The sequence below is a fragment of the Triplophysa rosa genome, linkage group LG5 (genome assembly GCF_024868665.1).
Source record: "Triplophysa rosa linkage group LG5, Trosa_1v2, whole genome shotgun sequence".
Taxonomy (NCBI): Eukaryota; Metazoa; Chordata; class Actinopteri; order Cypriniformes; family Nemacheilidae; genus Triplophysa; species Triplophysa rosa.
The window spans coordinates 6,480,788-6,501,067 of NC_079894.1; the positions used below are offsets into that span (position 1 = coordinate 6,480,788).

At 37.5% G+C, this 20,280-nt stretch overlaps 1 protein-coding gene across 2 annotated transcripts in view; it reads right to left on the bottom strand.

Annotated features, from left to right (window-relative positions):
• Positions 1 to 20,280, bottom strand: part of atp6v1h (ATPase H+ transporting V1 subunit H) — a 39,407-nt gene that overhangs the window by 13,991 nt on the left and 5,136 nt on the right. The window contains exons 4-9 of one of the 2 annotated variants that reach the window (XM_057334053.1): positions 18,680 to 18,769; positions 17,021 to 17,134; positions 15,026 to 15,130; positions 8,318 to 8,371; positions 7,244 to 7,341; positions 6,560 to 6,752 (exon numbers count right to left, since the gene is read on the bottom strand). In XM_057334053.1, coding sequence (XP_057190036.1) covers positions 6,560 to 6,752; positions 7,244 to 7,341; positions 8,318 to 8,371; positions 15,026 to 15,130; positions 17,021 to 17,134; positions 18,680 to 18,769 — 654 coding nt within the window. The remainder of the gene's footprint in view (positions 1 to 6,559; positions 6,753 to 7,243; positions 7,342 to 8,317; positions 8,372 to 15,025; positions 15,131 to 17,020; positions 17,135 to 18,679; positions 18,770 to 20,280) is intronic. The other variant, XM_057334054.1, reaches the window with a different exon arrangement.

The following is a 20,280-nucleotide window of genomic DNA, read 5'->3' on the forward strand; positions in this document are numbered from 1 at the left end:
TTACTGAGAATTTCCACCAATGGTTTGATATTTTACCAGTACATTAGTGACGCAGGCTCTTTGGAGTTTAATAAAGAACTTGTGACTTGAAGAGGAAATCAGCATGTCAAATTAAAATAAGTGCTTTTTCCGTCTTAAAAACACTGAACGGGTTTGATTCTTTTGCCAGGAAACACTAATGTAACAACTGACTTAAAAAAAAAAGCTCTTAGTTGTACCAAGATAAGATGTTGCCTTTGAAAGCTCTTTTAAAAGCCTTGTTAAACACGCCACAGTCTGACCTCACAAAAAATGTTCTCTCTGAACATCCTTCCTGATGACCAGTTAATAACTTAAATCCAACCGTACGCAACATCAAATCAACTCATACTGCCAAGACATTATGATCAGTTCATGTATATAAGGACAATCAGATGCAAAACACAAACAGATAATTAATGAAATAAACTACAATTTTTGGTCACGTGTATTGTGTTAATACAGCCAGGACCTTTGGCTTTAAGTTTGATCATAGACTCAAAGTGAAATATAAATTCCTTTCATCTTAAGCTCTAAAAGAAGAACCTCAAATGAATTAGATATTCACAACCTTGATGAAACATCCAGATCTAATTTCCAATGGGTCTGACTCACTGTTACCGAGACGCTTTCATTTAAAGCGAGCCGAGTACAAACCAAGTCATTATTAAGCATCTCATTGCTTCCCAGCAGCTTTTAATCAGTTGAATTGTGACATTATCATACAATAAAGCCTCCGATAAAACGGAGAAATTAGAGTTACTAAAAGCTCTGCTAGAGGGGCAGCAGAGATTTTAAACAGAATATGTGATGGTGGAGGTATAGTTTCTATCATGCAGTAGTGGCAGATTCCCAATAGTGTGAGAACCGGCGGGTTGAATTACGACACTAATGCATTTTAAACAGCTGATGAAGGGCTCGGGAATTAAAATTCGCAGCAGACAAATATACGGTCTAAATGTAGTTTGGTGCAATTTAACACAACCAGAAAATGTTATGCCTCTGTACAAGCCACAAATCATTGTGTTTTCTGCATCATTAAATAATATTTAATGGGCAAATATCAAGTGAAGTACTCCATCAGACATAATCCTAAAGAGAGCTCCACCAATCAGAGATGTTGCTATTACCATGGAAACTAAAACATCACCTGGAGCTATCCCAAACTAAAACATCCCATGATGCATTGCGAATAAGATATTTATAATATTTATGTTTGTATGTTTGGATTTAATTAAATCCAATTACCTGTAATATTAAAATAAATGGTTTTAAATTATACTGTCATTTTTATGTGATTACACCCTTTCCAGTGATTTATGGGATACATTCATATCCCAAAAGAATGCTAGGTAGGCTACTAGTTTTGTCACAATACCGCAAACATATCTTACGATCCTATACCAGCTGAAGTATCATGATACCAAGTAGTATCACGATGCTGTGCCATGTTGATAATTAAAATCTACAAAATAAACTAACATTTCCTAAATATAGATCTAGATGAAAAAATCTTGTATTTACTAGTAAACTGTATTATTCTGTAATATATTATAGTTTTACCACACTTATTTAGTGTACACTACAATATTTTGTAGTATTAACTAAAGCTGCGCTAGACTTTTTAGACTTTTTAATGACGAACAGGCTCGTAAAAATCCGGCATATTTTTTACCCGTCACTATAGTGCAAGGTGACGTTACGTGCTAATTAGCATGTTTGTGACATCATCACTATGTACATGCATTTACTCTCTGACCTTACTGTGTTTTAATACAACTGAATACCCAATAAAGTCTTTAAACATCGCACCACTGTGCGCGCCTGTGTGTATATGTGAGCATGCAACGCGGGGTCTGATTAAGATGCATGCATTGCAGAATCCAGAAACAACGCTTCAAACAACGTAATCGCTGCGTTAGTATGAAAAGTGTAAAAAGATGTTCAGTTCGTTTTGAAACTATGGTGAAACGAATTAGATGGTGGTGGGCCGTCATGCATCAGCATCACGGTATGGTAGTATAGCACCGGTACACCGTGCAACCCATAGGTACACCGTCTTCTACATGATTTTTTGGTATGTATGAACATGAATGCAAAAACCACTGGAACCAAGGACACATCACTGCTCTGTTGGCAAACAAACTGGAAAAACAATTGCACATTCATCCAACTTGGACAAAGACTTCATACCTTTTAAGTTGGCGATGTCTCCTTCATATATTTGCACAAAGAACATTTCTGGCTGTATTATACATGAGTCACAACACACGCAATGAATGATTGTAAGTGTTAGAGGGTCAGACAACTGATCAACCCAATACACAGCTGTAGTTAACAGGATGATGGATTGTAGCACAGTGCTGTCCTGCACATCTCTCTCACATTCTACATCTATGCATTCTTAAACACTGCTTTCTCATTCATTGCACATAAGGCATTGATGGATGACTAGTTGGTGTAGCTTGAATGAGAGTAAATGAACATTTTAAATAAGACATTTATCTGAAAAATGTCTAGACAACCGACTGTGGAATGGATATGAATAGAGATATATTTCAGACTTTTCAATGCATGTGCGACAGTTCATGGCTGGAACTTTTAATAAGTGGAGCAAAAACAAATAAAAAATGAGCCGCATTGTGTTTCAAATGTGGCTTAGTGCCTGCAGCCGAATCACTGCCAAGATGGCATTCAGTTTTCTCACTCAAGTGATAACGCTCATAATACACAACCATTATCACTGCTGTATAGTGATTTCATTTCAACATTTCAAATGTTCTGTTGGAGAACTCCATCAGACTTAAATACATACTTGTTCTATATAATCTCTTACATGTCTATTCCAAGAACACAGAGAGAGAGAAATCCGAGCAGCTAAATATCCAACACCAATAAAGATTGCGCTCAATATTGATTTTATTAACACCAATAGAGGACTACAACTAAGCTAACCTAGAAGCCAATTATCTTAATCTTGAGTGTTTTAAGCATTTCCTCAGACCTATATAGAACTATGGTTAAGAGTCTGCAAATGTGCAGCATAAATAATGGCAAATGGGCAGAAGCAGATCCATTGATAGGTGCAAAATGGAATCTATGTCATAATGAACCGGAACAGAGCGAGAATACCTGGTCAGGGCAACTTAATAAGCTCTCCAGCAGGTGAGATGAATGAAGCGCTGCACTCTAATTCAATACTGTCAGCGACGTTGACAATGAATTCATTACGCAACTCTAATGCCAACAACAGAGCCCGGCTTTCAAGGCTAATTTGAACATTAAACATAGCCAGCAGCCAGCCCGCCGTCAGCGTGAGTGAAAATGAAACACCAAATAAGAATAACAAGGAGCCTGTTTTGTGCCTCCGCTATATATTCAACAAATGTGCGCCTGCAGAGTAAAAGTAATAAGCCAGACGAAAGATAAAATGCCTTGGGACTAAATTTGGCAGCACTATAGCTTCAATCAAATCATTCGAATGATCAACATGTGCAGGAAGGTAGTTTTTATCAGTTTCCTGTCTCTAAAAACCAAGCGGTGAAAGAGCGATGGCAACCAGAGCGTGCAAAAAAATTTGTCAATCTGCAAACCTAATAAGGTCATAATGAGTTTCTTGGTGCATTCATTGTGAGAGTTCTGGGTAAATTAAATCCTTTCAGAATAAAAGTATGAATGATGCGCTAATGGACTTCCTCTGCTGCTGCGTGAACCTGAGGCTTGTTTTTCCAGCAAATGATGGTGACGAAAGCTCCCGCACAGAGGAGATGGTATCCTATTGGAACAAAACGAAAAAATGCTGCGTTCGTCACCGGAACTTACAACACACGCCTGCGCCATTTGCCGGAAAAACAAGCCTCTGGTTCACGCGCAGCCGAGGGATAACAGAAGTGTGACATTATCGTTAATAGCATTGTCAATATGGATATTTCTCTTAAACAAAGGCATCGTTTCGCTTCAGAAGACCTTTGTTAAGACCCGTGTCGAGCAGTTCTTTGATCGATGGATGCACTTTTTGGAGCTTCAAAAAAATGTCCCCCCATTCACTCCCATTCTACAGCTTGGAAGAAAGATGATACATGATACGTGGACTGCAATTATTTCTTAAAGAAGAAAGTCATATTAAGTGCCTTGAGGGTGAGTAAAACATGGGGAAAATTTGTTTCTTGGCTGAAATATCCCTTTAAGTAGCACAGGAAAATATTTAGTAATAGCCAAAAATAAATTGCATGGGTCATGGTTCTTTCATGCCAAAAATCATCAGGATATTAGGTAAAGATCATGTTCCCCCTAGTGAAAAATAAATATACTAAAATGTATTTGAAATACGTTTATTTCATGCTAAGTATACTGCAAATCCATTTACATCTTATGTACTTAATGAAAATACACTGCGATTGTATTTGTGGTATACTAAATTAAGTTAAGGGACAGCCCATATCAGGGTTAATCATTGATCGGAAATATGCTGTTTAATTGTGATTTTTGCCAGTGAATTTAGAAATATCTGCCTTCCATTATTCAAGGAGATAGGACTGTTGTCTTGCTAAGAGGTAAATAGCTGCCCAGAGGCGTTGCAAACATGGTCACCGAGTGGCATGACTTCCGTTAACGGACTTTGCTCGGAACATTGATTATATAGACATAGATGGTTTATTCGACGTAGTGTTGCTTTCGTCAACGAAAATTATGAATAAATATCGGCGTCAACGAACCTTTATCACGTGACGAAAACGAGACGAGACGAAACGTTATAACGTTATTTCGTCTGATGCTTTAACCTAGATGTGGAGCGGAATCCTGTTATTTAAATGTCATCTGGCTGTTCTGCGTGTCTGAGTGAATTATGTGCACAGTTTAACATACAACACGAGTGATGGTCGAGGATTTATCTGCGTCTGCACTGTATGAGGATATGAACAAATGAACTTCATATCCACAGTTGCTCAGAGAGTTTATTTTACGAGCGTTTACTGTTTGAGTGAAGCTATCGGTAAACACATAAACTCAAGCGTCTTCCCAAAGACCCGTCAAAATAAAGGTCCCGTTAAATTGAACACTCCGACAAAAATACTTTAGTGAACTATAGTATTTGCTATTGAAAATTGTAGTGCCCTTGTAGTAAATTGATAAACACTGTATACTATAGTAAAGTTCAAAAACACGATAGTATCTAAGACTTTTACTGCAGTTTACTATAGTAAATACTATAGTATACTACAGTAATTTATGTCGACAAATATACCACTATTGTATAGTAAAAAAGGAAAAACACACAAATTAGAAAAATTAAAACAAATTTAGGTAGTGTAAAAATTATATGGCCCTAATTTATCCATCTGTATGTAACATGAATGTCTTTTGTCAGTTACCTGCCTTTTCATGATTTCAATTTATACTTGTGCTCCTACTGTTTGGCCTGTGCTACCAAACTTTAAACCTCTCTAGCTCCAGTGCAATGTGCAAAAAAAGTCTGCATTAATTTACTGCATTCTGTATGCTACTACACGGCACTGAGGGCAGTCACTCTTTTCCTGTTGGTTCTTTGCAATGCTGGCAAATGTAACCTTCCAGTTGACTTGCGAAATCACTTCCATTTGTTTTATTAATAAAGGATATTGGAAGTAAAATCAGTCTGGGTAATTACAAATACTTTGATTTTAATAGTCACACAGCAAGTAAAAGAAAATGTGTATAGGAAAATGATGCATCGAGAATCGTTTTATCATCGCATCGCAGCCCTCTGAATCGTAATCGAATCCGCATCGTGACGTGCCTAGAGATTCCCACCCCTACAGATGGCTGTAAATTCAAATCAGAGCGTCTTCCGTGTCTGGAATGGATGTATTCTTGAGTCTATAAGGTAACAATAATGGGTTTGGCTAAAAGAAAATTTTGGTTTCGTCTAGGTACTTACACTATATTGACTGGGTTAAATAGAATTGCATTACTAAAAAGAGACTAAAATACAATTTTCATTGACTAAAACTAGAATGTCATCAGTTTTCGTCGACTAAAACTAGACGAAAATAGTCATGGAAAATTCTGACTAAAATAAGACTAAAATGCTCAGACTTTTAGTTGACTGAAACTTGACTAGACTAAAAAGAGTATGAACGTGACTAAAACTAATAAAAACTAAAATGACAGCTTGACACAAAGACTAGACTAAAACTAAAATTAAAACAGGCCACCAAAAACAGAACTGAAACAGCAGACAATGCACCATCCTTACATATTTATGGCTCAAATCTGTTAACTTTTTGAGGACTTTAAAGCATGGGGGTGCTCAGCCCCAGATGGTAATATGCAACGTTCTGAGAATGTTTTTGGTTTTTGATTTTATGATTTCATGTAGAAAATTGTAAATCACAAAAAAGGCTTTAGCTGAGTTTTCAATGTGCTAGTGGTTTTTTGTATATCTTAATGCCAATAATGCAATTACACGATGTGTAAGATTTTTGTAAGATTACACAATGTGTAAGTCGTATAGGGCTGCTAATGAGCCCGGCTTCGAGCTGCCATGTTATACGCCACATACCCTGAAAGCAGCCAGGATAATGCGGGTGACCTTCTCTTTGACGGACTCCTGGAGGATGTCGGAGAGCGCAGGTACCACGTTGTAACGCCTCAGCTGTTCGCAGAGTTGAGGGCTGAAGGCCAGGAGCCAGACGCAGAAGATCATCTGATACTGCAGCTGGAAGCCACACTTATTGCTCAGCACTGCCGTGATGCTGCAAAAAGAACGGTCAGAGTTAGACATCTCGCTCCTAGAGAGGATGCTCTACAGAGAGTTGGACCTGATGGTTGAATGGATACAGGGACTATTACACGAAGGAAATTTTACTTGAGGGGCAAGAAAAAGAAAATGATCTTCATGAAAGCCTCATTTTCTTTTTTCTCCATCTGAACACGACTAAACAAAAGAACCTGTATGATCACAGGACTGAGCTAGGACAATAAGGAATGCCTTCTTGCTCTCCAAGGAGCTTTCTTTAATACGGCAGGGAACAAGATGATATTCAACATTATTAAAAATAGAAAGTAAAGGGCAGCCTATTACAGACAAGCGAATCACCTTTTGTGCATTTATTGTACATTCTTTTAATGTATTCAAAATAAGACTCTCAAACCCACTTTGATTCATGTTAACTTTGTAAAAAATAAATGGGCAAATATCTTTTTTCTTCTGAAAACAAAACCGAAAATAGAAACTGAGCATTACCAGTTGACTCCGTCAGCCTCCACCCAGGCGAATCTGTATTCATTCACTCTCAGCATCAGCTGCAGGCAGCCGGCGACACACTGGACGTACTGGGAGCTCTGTGTGGGTCCAAAGACAAAGTACACATACACAACAAACACATGCACAATTTAGCACGGACACAAACACAAAGGACAACACGATCAGAACTCAAAGAACAGAGCAGTTCAGAGAAGCTTGGAAATGGATGCATGAAAACAAGCCCGTTCTTTTCAGATACTAGCAAAGGAATACAATGAAACTGGCTGCATCAATGCTCTCAACACTTCCACATTCACTTATGCACGTGCAGTCAGATTCTGACTTTGAGAACGCCTCGAGTAACATGCTGGATCAAAGAGACAATCCCACAATGCAGCAGAGAGAATACATCAGCCCTGAGACCTGGACAGAGTGAGTGAATCACAGAGATGTTAGAAGAGAGGAGAGACTCGGTCATTAACCGAGGGAGATGACGTCGTACATCAGCACCATATGCATAAAAGCAGAGAGGTCCAGAGAAAGGCAGAGATAAGAAGGTCATGAAGAATAGCACAGCGGAGACATCTTAAGAGCCGTGAGAGGAAATTGAATTAAAATTTATGACCGCTTGCGTCGTGCCGGCGGCTTTAGGCTCGGCGACACAAAAGAGATGAAAGAAAACATATTCTTTCAAATGAACTCTAAACAGCGCAAAAACAAATGAAAGAGGAAGATTGCTATAGAGCAAGACAAAAGCCATCTGGTGGTCCTTTTATCTAGTCTAGCGGGATGGTCTTCGAAACCAAACAAAGAAAAAAAAAAACAGAAGAAGAACTGGATTATGACCACTGCCGCGAGGCAGAAAAAATCTTACGCTTCGAGATGGACACAGACCAAAGGTGCTGTATTAGAAAAGCGCAGCGGTGTTAATTCGCGGGGAAAAGTAAAAAGATTCGGTGAAAATGAATGGAAAAAAGCAGTGGATCTCCAAAACAAAGGGTGAAGATCTCAACCTCTGAAAAGCGACGGAGGCTAGTTCGCAGAGCTGCACATCAGCTTCCTTGACATACTCACTTCACTGGGAGAGATGGTCCCTGTTCCAGGTTCAGCACCTGTACCATGTAGTTTCTAACAAAAAAAAGAAAGATAGAAAGAAAAAAATCTGTGATTTTGGACCTCGTATGCGGGCAAATGTATTGGAGAGGTGTGCTTGAACAATGTTGTCAGGAATACAGATGACTTCTGTCTAAGTGAGATTCTGGGAAAGAGCGACCCTGAGTTCACTTCGCTCAGAGCTGCTTTGAAAAAAATCTATTCCTGATGCAAAACAAAAACATGATCGAGCTTTTTTTGGCTTAGTAAAGACAACATTTTCTAAATTGTGAAAACGTGTGTTAATAGCCTTGAAAAACATTTATTCATAGCCTTCTCAGCTCGGATATTATAAAACACATTTATGAATAGGTTTAACGTCTCATAAACATGAACTTTAAGAGTGGCCCTCTATTTATGATTCTCAAACATTCATTTATTCAGAGAGCAGGATAAAATATGAGACTGAATGCAAAACGCCACGTCCTATTACAGCAGCATACTTTACAGTGGAATTGAAAATGAAAGCTAGACATCAACACATGACCTATACGCAGATACAGCCATTGTAAGCCAGTGGTCACTGTATGAATCAAAAGGACCTCTATGAATATTAATAACTGAAGCCGACCCTTTTGCTATTCCACACTAGCATATTAGATATTAAATCTACTCAACATGTAATTACATTAAGCTACATAAAGTGCTTAACGCCACTTTTACAATCAAAATACTGTTTTGGATTCTTCATTACTGATTCTGCAACGTATAACATTCCTTGATAAAGCAGTTCTGCAATTGATTATTTTGTTCACACATCCTCAATAAAATATTTATGATGTAAGATATCAATATCATCTACTTTATAGTAGATGTCATATCTGTAAGTAACAGATCAATACAATCAAGTTTCGAAGCATTTACGTTTATACATCAAGCGTGCGTTTTTATCCAAAGTAAGCTACACTACATTCAAGATGTACAGTTTGTCAGTTGCGACAAGGTCGATCAACTCACCTTGGCCTTGTCAGTGCAAAGCTCTGGCATCTGAGCTACAGGGAATGATTCTAAAGAATCTGTTTCGCAACTCAGACTGTAATGTTTCATTCGCTTTTATTGCGCTGGCATCAAATGGCGCCAGGCAATGCAGTTTCCAATGAAGTACTGTTTCTCAAGGTTATACATCCTGCTGATAAGTGCATCACTGTGTTCTTACGGGGATGTCTCCTGAAGCCTACAGACCTTGCTGGCTACTCAACGTTTGAGTGAAAGCACGATTTTGAATAGTCCACACCACACAAACCTCAGAACTTTGATTTAGTCAAAACATTTGTGACCCTGGACCACAAAACCACTCTTAAGTAGCACTGTTATGTTTGTAGTAGGGCTGCATAACGATTAATCGCGACTAATCGTTTGCAGAATAAACGTTTTTGTTTACATAATATATGTTGGTGTACTGCGTATGATAATTATGTATATATAAATACACGTACATGCATGTACTGTATATAATTGAGAAATATGTAACTTTTGATATGTTTTATATTTATATATATAATTTATATTATATATAAATATTAAATATATTTTTTCTTAAAATCATGCATCCATGTGTGTGTGTTTATAAATACATAATTATCACACACAGTACACCAACATATATTATGTAAACAAAAACATTTATTCTGCAAACGATTAGTCGCGATTAATCGTTATGCAGCCCTAGTTTGTAGCAATAGCCAACAAAAAATTGTATGGGGCAACATTATCCATTTTTCTTTTATGCCAAAAATCATTAGGATATGAAATAAACATCATGTTCCATGAAGATATTTTGTACATTTTCTACTGTAAATATATAAAAACTTGCTTTGAGTGGATGCCGCAAAATCGCGAAAAAAAAATGGACACGCCTACAAACTTCACTCGCTGCAGCCTGCTCTTTGGGAATTACCCACTCAAGTTTTGTAAAGCTTAGAATTTCAGCTTTCGGGTTCATCTACTCTCCACAACGTCATTACAGCGGTAAGGTAATTATAGAAAGCGTTAAAACAAACCTGATTCTTCTTAGCAACGGCCTGCTTACAGTGCCTATGATGGACAACTTTAAAGGAGATTTTCTCAATATTTTGATTTTTTGCACCCTCTGGTTTTTTAATAGTTGTATCTCAGCCAAATATTGTCCTATCCTAACAACCCATACATCAATGGGAAGCTTATTTATTCAACTCTGTGATTATGTATAAATCTCAATTTCTAAAAATGTACCCATAAGACTTGTGGTCCAGGTTGTTTTTTGCACAGTATTGCCATGCACAACAAACAAAGAAGTAAATCCATCTTCACATATATGTATAAGTACATTGTTGCACTTCAAAATAAATGGATTCTAGTTCAGGATTTTAGAATACTAGTTCTAAACATGCACATATTTGAGAAAAATAGTCAACAGCCATTAGTTTATGGCTTTTAACCATGATTTGCTACTTAGGAGATATAAGCAGGAGGGGACATTAAAAAAATATAAATTCTGCAAAGCAATTTTTATACAAATATTTAGATACATTAACATATGCATGGCGTAAAACTGACTCGTGGCTTTAAAGGTACAGTTGTTCGGGAAACAAAACATTTAACTGTACCTTTAAGGTACAACAATAGGTCCTTCGGGAAATATAATGTACCCAAAAAGGTACAGCAAAATACATAAAACAAATGCATAACATTTCGATCACAACAGTCTGTTGAACACCTGTTTTTTTAAGTAAGGAAGTGTTTGATTTGTTCCATCGCTAAGAAGGTCAAGCCGTGCATGCTGGTGGTAAATAACTCAAGTGAATTCCTCAATGTGTACATGTGCCTGGACCATTGAAGCAGAGCGCATACTGTGCTCCGACTTCCATCAAGCAGCGAGGTGACTTAAACACCTTATTCACCGATCAGGAGGATTCCAGACTGAAATCGTGCTTTAGACACGTCTCGGTTCATTCTTGTGGTTTTGTCCTTAAAGTAAAGCAGTCTGCTGCAGTGTTGACCTGGCACGGCTACTCTTGATTGTTTTAAAAACTCTAAACTGTGATTAGAAACTTGTCCTGTCCAGAGATAAAATCTTACGAAAGCAAAATTATGATGGCCAGGACGTGCAAAACAAAACAACAACTGGCCAAATGAATGACAAATCTGACAACAAAATAAGTCAGAAAACGCTGTTGAATCTAAATGCACAATACTAAATCTCAAAACAAAGTAAGTTCGAAAATACAAGGACAAGCCTAAAAACAAGATAACCAAAATAATTCAAAAACACAATGACAAGTCAGTCAAAACAGGAACGGAAGGTACGGTATGAATACTAGAGATAATGCAGAGATAATTTTGCAGTCAATAATAAAATTACAAAATGTCATAATTATCAAATAATGTTGAAAATTAAAAATAACTCCCACAAAGACGTCACCAACTTTCAATAACAAATATTCTTGTCCTGAAACCAACAAGCGGTTGGATGTTTGCTCCCTCGCTGATCCAAGGTTTAAAACCACTTATTTTGAGGACAACAAAATCGAGGTGCTGAGACTCCAAGCTGTTACTCATTTGTACTCCATGCTTGCTAACACGTGCTTTAAGCCTGACAGTGTGATGTCTAGTGTCTGGAACAGCAAGTGCAAAAGCTCCACATTAGCCACCACCGGCCCAAAAAATAAAATACAATGGTGAGCTTTAATCCTACTGCAGGGCTTTGTCACAGATGGCGGTCATTGAGAAAAAACTAGAAAGCTACAGTACTTGTACAGTTCAGTAAGTGCTAACCGTGACACATCCACTTGAGTGATGGAGAATATAGAGGTCAATTTCCCAATATATGCAAAACTAGCCAAGTAGTAGTTTTGTGTTTCAGGAGGCAGGAACTAGTTTAGTACTAGATGGAGCATAGGGACAGCATCCCTTAAACCGGAAACTGATTAATCAAACTGTTCATATCCAATATTTAATGTAGCTAAAACAGGCATATGTGTTCCACTTTCCTTACATTATGATGAGTAATATTTCTGCATTTGCTGATGCGCCAACACTGAATGGATCGTTTTAGTGGCTGGAAGAAGTGACACGATGAGCATTTGTTTGCTTTGCTGGTCTGTGCCTGTGCCTCAAATATGTAGCCTATACAAAATCTATTTTATTTTCTCCTTTAAGTCTATTTTACTCATTTAGTCATCAAATAAAATTTTATTTTAGTAAAAGTGTGTCTATTACACTGAAATCATGAAACTTAAAATATTCAACAACAATTAATTAAAAGCTTAAAAACGAATGTTTCATTATTTGTTTATTTAAATGATGTTGAATGAAAAAAACATTGCTTTTTTAATTATTGTGTCGCAATTTTTAAGTAGCCTACAAGTTATAATTAGGGTAGGCCTATAGCATATCAACAAACAAGATAGCCTACATTAAATCATGTTTTTATTATTTATAAAGCAAAGCAATGTGTGTAAACAAAAAAGCTAATAGAAAGCAATGAACAAAAAGTACAGAACAAGCTACAGAACGCATTTGATCTCGCGGACTCGCGCAGAGCAAATGTAAAAGCAGCCAAAACACTCGAGTCTGCATGTGATTATGATGTTAATATTAATTTACATGTTCTTGTTGAGGAAATGCAAGCATTATGCTCGGATGAAAGTCGGCTCAATGTTTGTGAACAATAACTCCGTCTGAGGAGTCTGCACAAATAACGTGCCATCAAATAACGTCAATCCGTCTTTCATGCATTTTAAATATTAAAATATTGAAATGTATTATTAAGTAATTGTTAACATAACTGTATGTAGCTTTAGATCATTATCTACTTTTTCGTTTTATGCCTGCATTCCAAGCTTCCGTCCGCATTTTCCGCATCGCGTCAATAAGAACCCAATACAGTATGGTTACGCATGGCTCTAGTGAAATTATTATTATGCCACTTTGAAATGACATAGTTTGCTTAAAACCTACCCGTTTTCCTCCTTCAAAACAGCCCCACAACTCGTCTTTCAAGTGGTCATTTCTGAGCGTGCTGCAATTGGCACAAAGAAAACGCATGCTAGATCTGACCTAAAATTAAAACATTTCGTTCCTGATACACTTTTAAAGACTATTAATAATTATTTTTTCAAACATATTGTTTTAGTATGTAATTTTAATTAAAGGGTTTTAAACGAAACATTAAAATGAAAGTCATTTAAATGATAACATTTTGTGTAATTTTTTCGTGTAATCGACTGTTGTTTCCAATGTCGACTAGTAGGAGCTTACCGTTTAAACGACTAGTCAATTAGTCTCGCACATCCCTAATATATACACCGTAAATTCTGCAGGACAATGGATAAAGTGCATTCTGACGTCATCTTTCTTCCATATCAGAGGCATCCACTTAAACACATAATAAGTGTGACTCAATCCAAAGAAATCGAACATACAATCGCCCGATACATCACAAATTATTTAATACACTGCTCAAAAAAGTAAGGAAACATCTAAATCACACTGTATTACTGTAGATCTCAATGAACGAAACATCCAGGTTAAAACTCTTCAATTATATTCTTTGCATAATGTTGTGAGAACAAAATAATGTGACAATGGTCAATGAAAGCCAAAACCATAAACACATGCAGTAAAATCACCGTAAAAAAATAAAATACTGACTGATTCAACTGAATCTCATCACAGTAACTCATAATGTTAGTCAGTAATGTGCATGGTCCCACGTGCCCGTATGCACTCCCAACAATGTCTGGGCATTCTCCTGATGAGATGGCACATGGTGTCCAGGGGGATCTCCGCCCAGACTTAGATCAGAGCATAAGTGAGCTCCTGGACAGTCTATGGTGCTACTTGACGGCTTTGGATACATGAGATCCCAGAAGTTCTCAACTGGATTTAGGTCTGGGGAACGTGAGGGCCAGTCAATGGCATCAATGCCTTCATCATCCAGAAACTGCCTACAGACTCTGGCCACATGAGGCCGGGCGTTATCATGCACCAGGAGGACGCTGCACCATACCAGCATAAGATCTGACAATAGATCTGAGGATTTCATCCCCATACTTCATAGCACGTTGAGGTCTGCGAGATCCTCTAAGGATCGTTCAGACCACCCTTGATGTTGCCTCTCCAGTGTACCTGTTGTCACTTTCATTTGCACCAAAAGAAGTGAAAATGGTTCACAATCACTTATGCTTCCTTACTGGGATGATTGATATTCCTGATGGTTAACTGACTTGGTGTTATGCTGTGATGATTAAGTGTTCCCTTCATATTTTTGAGCTGTGTATCTCACCCTGCTTTTCCCACTCCAGTGACAAAGCAGGAGCAATGAAAACAAGAATAAAGTGGTGGCATCTTTTGAAGTTTCATTGCGTAGAAAAATTTACATCACAAGGCACAGAAGAGCCAGATATAGTACGTTCTGTGAGTGCGGCCGATTGAGTTCAGAGAAGGGCAAAAGGCGGCTGTTTTGGATCTATTTCACAAAGAAAAGCCTTCCAAGAAATTGCCAGAAAGCTTTTTTCTGCACTCCACATTTGAAAACAAGAGTCTATTCAAATTTTGATTTAAAAAAACTTGAAAATCTTAATTAAAAATCTTAGTAGTCTGGGCAGAGAAGCTCTGATGATTGTAGAATGGAATTTTGGTGTTTTCTACCTGAGAGCTGAGGTGGGTCTTAATCCAGTTGAAGTAGTAGTTCAGGTCACTTCCCTCCATCAGGTCACGTCCCCAGGCAGCCAGCTTGGCTATGATCCTCGCAGCCTGAGGGGCAAGAAAGAAACGTTATGTTGACGGCTTTAAAAATGCATTTCTGTTATACGTGACTTCCACACAAATCACAAGACGCAGCAGCTATCCTTCTTTTTCTAGAAGATTGAATGTGAAACGATGCAAGTAAGATAGCCTTTACGTTCGGTCACTTGCCAAAAAGTTGATGATGATGTCAATTCAAAAGTGTTCAAATGGAACACTTCCAGATATGGAGGTGGGAAATCAACTTATGTTTTTTAAAAGGAAAAGCACTCTCATCCTCTCAGAATTCACAGCTTTATCCTGCATTTGGTTTATCATTCACCAATGGTAAATGGCAACTGACCAAAAGACAATAAAGGTCAACGAAGTGCCTTACTAGTAAGTGAAGGTCACCGTTGCATTAGATCCAATTGAAACATCAAACTGAAGCTAGGCATGCCGAATGAACATTTTAGCCAATTAAACGGAACTGGTGAAAAATGACTGGCCATATGAAGAGATTCCCCGAGTCATTTCTTCCCATCTGAGAGTGTGCTGTAGTAATGAATGCATTCAGAGCCATCCGGATGTTTCCGCAAGACATGACATTTACTGGGCTTGTAATGCATAAATAGAACTTGAGACTGTTTCATTAAGCGTCGAGGTGTGGGTGGCAGGAGGAATCAATGCACGGTTCAGAGCCCTGAGATCACCCTCTGCCTGAAGGGTAATTAAACTGTGATGTCTGACTTCAGGCTGTTCTGCCTGTGGAATAGGCGTCCTAAAAATGTGGGTATTCAGGAAACCGTTTAGCTTTTGAATGACCATTAAATCACTGTGCTGAATAACAAATCATAAAGCTATTATAAAGCGCTTTATTAAAGCTGTTTTTTACATCTATAACAAAATACAGAGGCAGACTTTGGACATTTTTAGAACTGAAACAGCTTATTGGCGATCTATCACCAGGGCTTGAAATGGGGAGGGCGGGGACACAGGGGAACGGAGTCCACCGAGTGAATTTCAAGGGGGGATGGCGTTCCACTTCACAATTAAAAAGTATTTCCATATTTTAAACATAAAATTGCATCTAAATGCTATGCACATGTAATGCACAAAAACGGTGAGAATTTCTCAATCTTTGGTTTAACAATATACATTATGTCCCCAACTAGAGTCCAATCAATCAATCTAGTATCAAACAATTTAGGAAATGACATCATTACAGAAAAATTGTATACGTTTGTATCTCTGAGTGCGAATCATTTTGTATGAAGTAGAACAATGTGTAGACACATCGACCTACAGTATAATTGATTACCTCGACAGACGCGGCACTCTTAAAAATAAAGGTGCTTAAAAGGTTCTTCACGGCGCTGCCATAGAAGAACCCTTTTTGGATCCACAAAGAACCATTCAGTCAAAGGTTCTTTGAAGAACCATCTCTTTCTTACTTTTTTATAATCTGAAGAACCTTTTTTTGCCACAAAGAACCTTTTATGAAACAGAAAGGTTCTTCAGATGTTCAAGGTTCTTCATGGAACCAAAAGGTTCTTCTATGGCATCGAAGAACCTTTTGAAGCACCTTTTTGCATTAGAAAAGGTATGTTTTCCGTGTTATTTACAGTTTTGGTCTTAACCAGCTGCAGAGGCGATACCCGGCAAGCTGAAATAGATTGTTTCAAAGAAATGTTTTTTCACACCTGGTGTGAACATTTCAAACAAGGGCTTCTTATATAGGATTCATTGAAGCTGGCTGTGTATCCCCATGCGGCTGGATAGTGATAATTAACTATGTTAGTATGACATGAGTTCTTGGTAGCCTAAGCATTCAGTGGAATGTATGATTTAGATGTTCTGTCATCAATGCAGAACCTGTAATGAAGAGGTCTATAACCCTTTGCTTGCAGTTTAACTCACCATGTGAACAGTAAAAAGGTCCTGACGGTTCAGCATTGGCAGAAAATATGACCAGGCAGTATTCTTAGTCTTCTTGGCATAATCAAAGAAGATATTCACTCTCTGATGATTTTCCTGCATGGTAAAGCAAAAGAACCATTAAGCGAACATAAATTACCTTCATAAGGCACATCTTCTGATAGTAGTATGAAGTCTTTATCTCATTTTGTCTGACCACCAGCACACTAATGCATTTTGGCGGGCAAGAGCTCCTCAGAACCTTTGTAACTTTTATGTCAGAAGATGTGCCCTGAACCGTCATTTTTCAATAATCAATATTTCATTAAAACCCAGCCAAAGACATTCTGTATTCTTTTACAAGAATAAGATGAGGTCCTCTGAGCAAACAGCGCTTCAAAATCTTTTCACATGTGATAAGAAAGAGCCTGAAAGACTGACATACTATTATAACAATTTACATTAAATGTGTAGTGAATACTCTAACATCCTTTATTTTAAAGTTTTTCATCTTTGTAGATGTTTGTTTGAGGTTAACTAAAAGGTCAAAAAATGTATTTATCTTATGGAAACCAATGACAAAAACTACCATCTGCAACTGTGAAGTACCGTCTAGGTTTCAGTGCCACTACAGCATACAGTATAATTGCCAGCACTGCATTTGGAATTTGTTGTACCTTACATCTACTGCTAATGACATCTGAAGAGACGGTACATGTCGAGTCAGACAAACTCTTAATTTCCTCAAGTCCCTTAGAGACAGCTTTACATAATGAATAGATTTTTAAATGGAAAGATCAGCCTGTTTGTCTTGGTTTTAGAATTATAACCACTTTGCATATGAATGGAAGATCTCATCATGGGCTTGCAGGCTAAATGAGTTGCGAGAGGACAAGTCATTATATGAATAGAGAGATGCTTAATATAGACACTGAAGTACACAGTACCGGTATAAAATACATCAAAAGTCAAGACAGATAGTCTATCGGCACACGCTTAACAGATAATATTGATGCAGTATACAGATAAAAAGCTACACGAAAGCATCGATCTGTGTATGGATCAAGATGTAGGCTACTATTTATTTATCTAAATAATCTGATAGAATAATGTTATAAATCAATGTCAGCCTAAACACCTTTGTTTTTCCTTTCTGAACATTTGCAAAGACTAAGATGAGTATGTCATCAGAATACGGCAAATGGAAATAGCCACACTTTAAAGGAGTAGTTCACCTTCAAAATGAACATTCTGTCATCATTCTCTTGTCATTTCAAGCCTGCATGACTTTCTTTCTTCCGCAGAACACAAAAGAAGATATTTTGAAGAATGTTGTTAACAGCCCCTAATCACTTGCATTGGTTACAACAGAAGTGAATGGGGGGCTGTGCTGTTCCGTTACCAACATTTTTCAAAATATCTTCTTCTGCAGAAGAAAGAAAGTCATACAGGTTTGAAATGACAAGATAATGATGACAGAATTTTCATTTAGAAGGTGAACTAAAAATAATCATAACCGTCCATCTAATTCAATTCATTACACGTAACACCCCACAATTTGAATCTTTACAGTCATTTAAGTGCTATGAATGTACACTCTAATGTCTGACAGGCTGTGAGAAAATGAATTTTGAACATATCTGAAATTGTGCATGGTTTTACCTGCAGTGTGTCATCAATCAGGGTCAAGATGTACTGAACTGTTTGCTCTTTGGATATGTGAGCCATAAGGTTGAGGAAGGTCTTTGCACACTACAATAAAATATTTCAGACAGTTTGTTGAATGTATAATCTCACATTACAACACATCAATATACAATGTGAGCCTTTATTTGGCCAAATGTATAAATTATGAATGTTCATTTACTAATAAATACCATTGTAAGGGCCTCTTAAATATGGAGGACCGAGAGTGCCGATTAGCAATAAAACGAAGAATCAATTGATCAATTAAATAATTAAAACATAAAAATGTTAACAAATAAATAGCTTTTCAAATTGAGAAATTAATAGACTTATTTAAAATGGTTTATTTAATTTGTGGTTTAAAATGTAGTTTAGTTGAACAATAAAACGTTAAATAAAAATAATAATTTTAAATGTATAAATAAATATATACATTTAAAACTGTTTATTTAATTCATGCTTTAAAACATAAAAAATAAAAAGTTTTATTGTGCACATTTTAAATGCACATTTTAAATCGCTTTTTAAAAAAGCATTTGTCAAATGCTTTTCTCTCTCTATTTGCCAATTGCTTTTCTTTTTCGTTTTGCCAAATGCTTTTCTTTATCCATTTGTCAATCGAGTCAAAAAATGCCATTGGACAGTACACACGTGGGGGCAACCAATCAGCTTTCGGCTCAGGTTTAGGATACACCCCTTCTCCCACATGTCATACGAAGTAGATGTAAGGCGGAGTTTCATTGGACAGCAAGAAAGACCTACCGCCATAAAAACAGTTACTTTATTGCGCCGCGCGCCATAACTAAATGACATAGCAGATGTAAACTCGGACACTGCATTTATGTGAACAAGCATACAGACAAAAGCCCAAATTACTCATCATCAATCTACACACAAACTCCAGCAGAGAATGATCGAAGTTCAGCGCGTAAGAGGCATGGTCGCGTTGTTCTTTTACGATGGCGAGAGACAGAGCTGGAGATCCGCACAGAAACAAAGTTATGAACTGAGTTCAGCGTGAGCTGTACCCACAATGGCCTCGACACTGAACGTACCCCCCAAAGAGCCCAGGATGTGTTAATCAGTTGTTGTGGACGGCAAAACGAAATCGCGTGGCGGTGAATCGGGTGTAGTAGAGACGAGAATGAATCTCGGGTTGATATTGTAATGCTGCCAGGAAAGCTTCCTGCAATCCATTTTCAATAACACCATTTTCAATAACAACATTACACTGCACGTGAGCAGCGCGGCAACAGACTATAACCCATTATAAACAGAAATTCTGTCCCTGGATGCGATGCGATGGAACAAACGCCTTATTATTAATGGTTTCTATGGTCATTTGTTGCACTGCTCGCGTGCGGTGTAACATTTACTCCTCGTGCATCAGGATTGGTTAACAAAGCAGCTTGTCTCTACATGGGAATTATTATGATTATGGCGTTATAATTCCAGATCAAGTTGCGTCTCATCTCAATTACAGCCCAGATTCATTGCATGAGCAACACATTTTCACTGGTGTGAAAGAACGCGATCATGCTATGCTTTCTTGTGCTGCACATCTTGTTTTATATGGG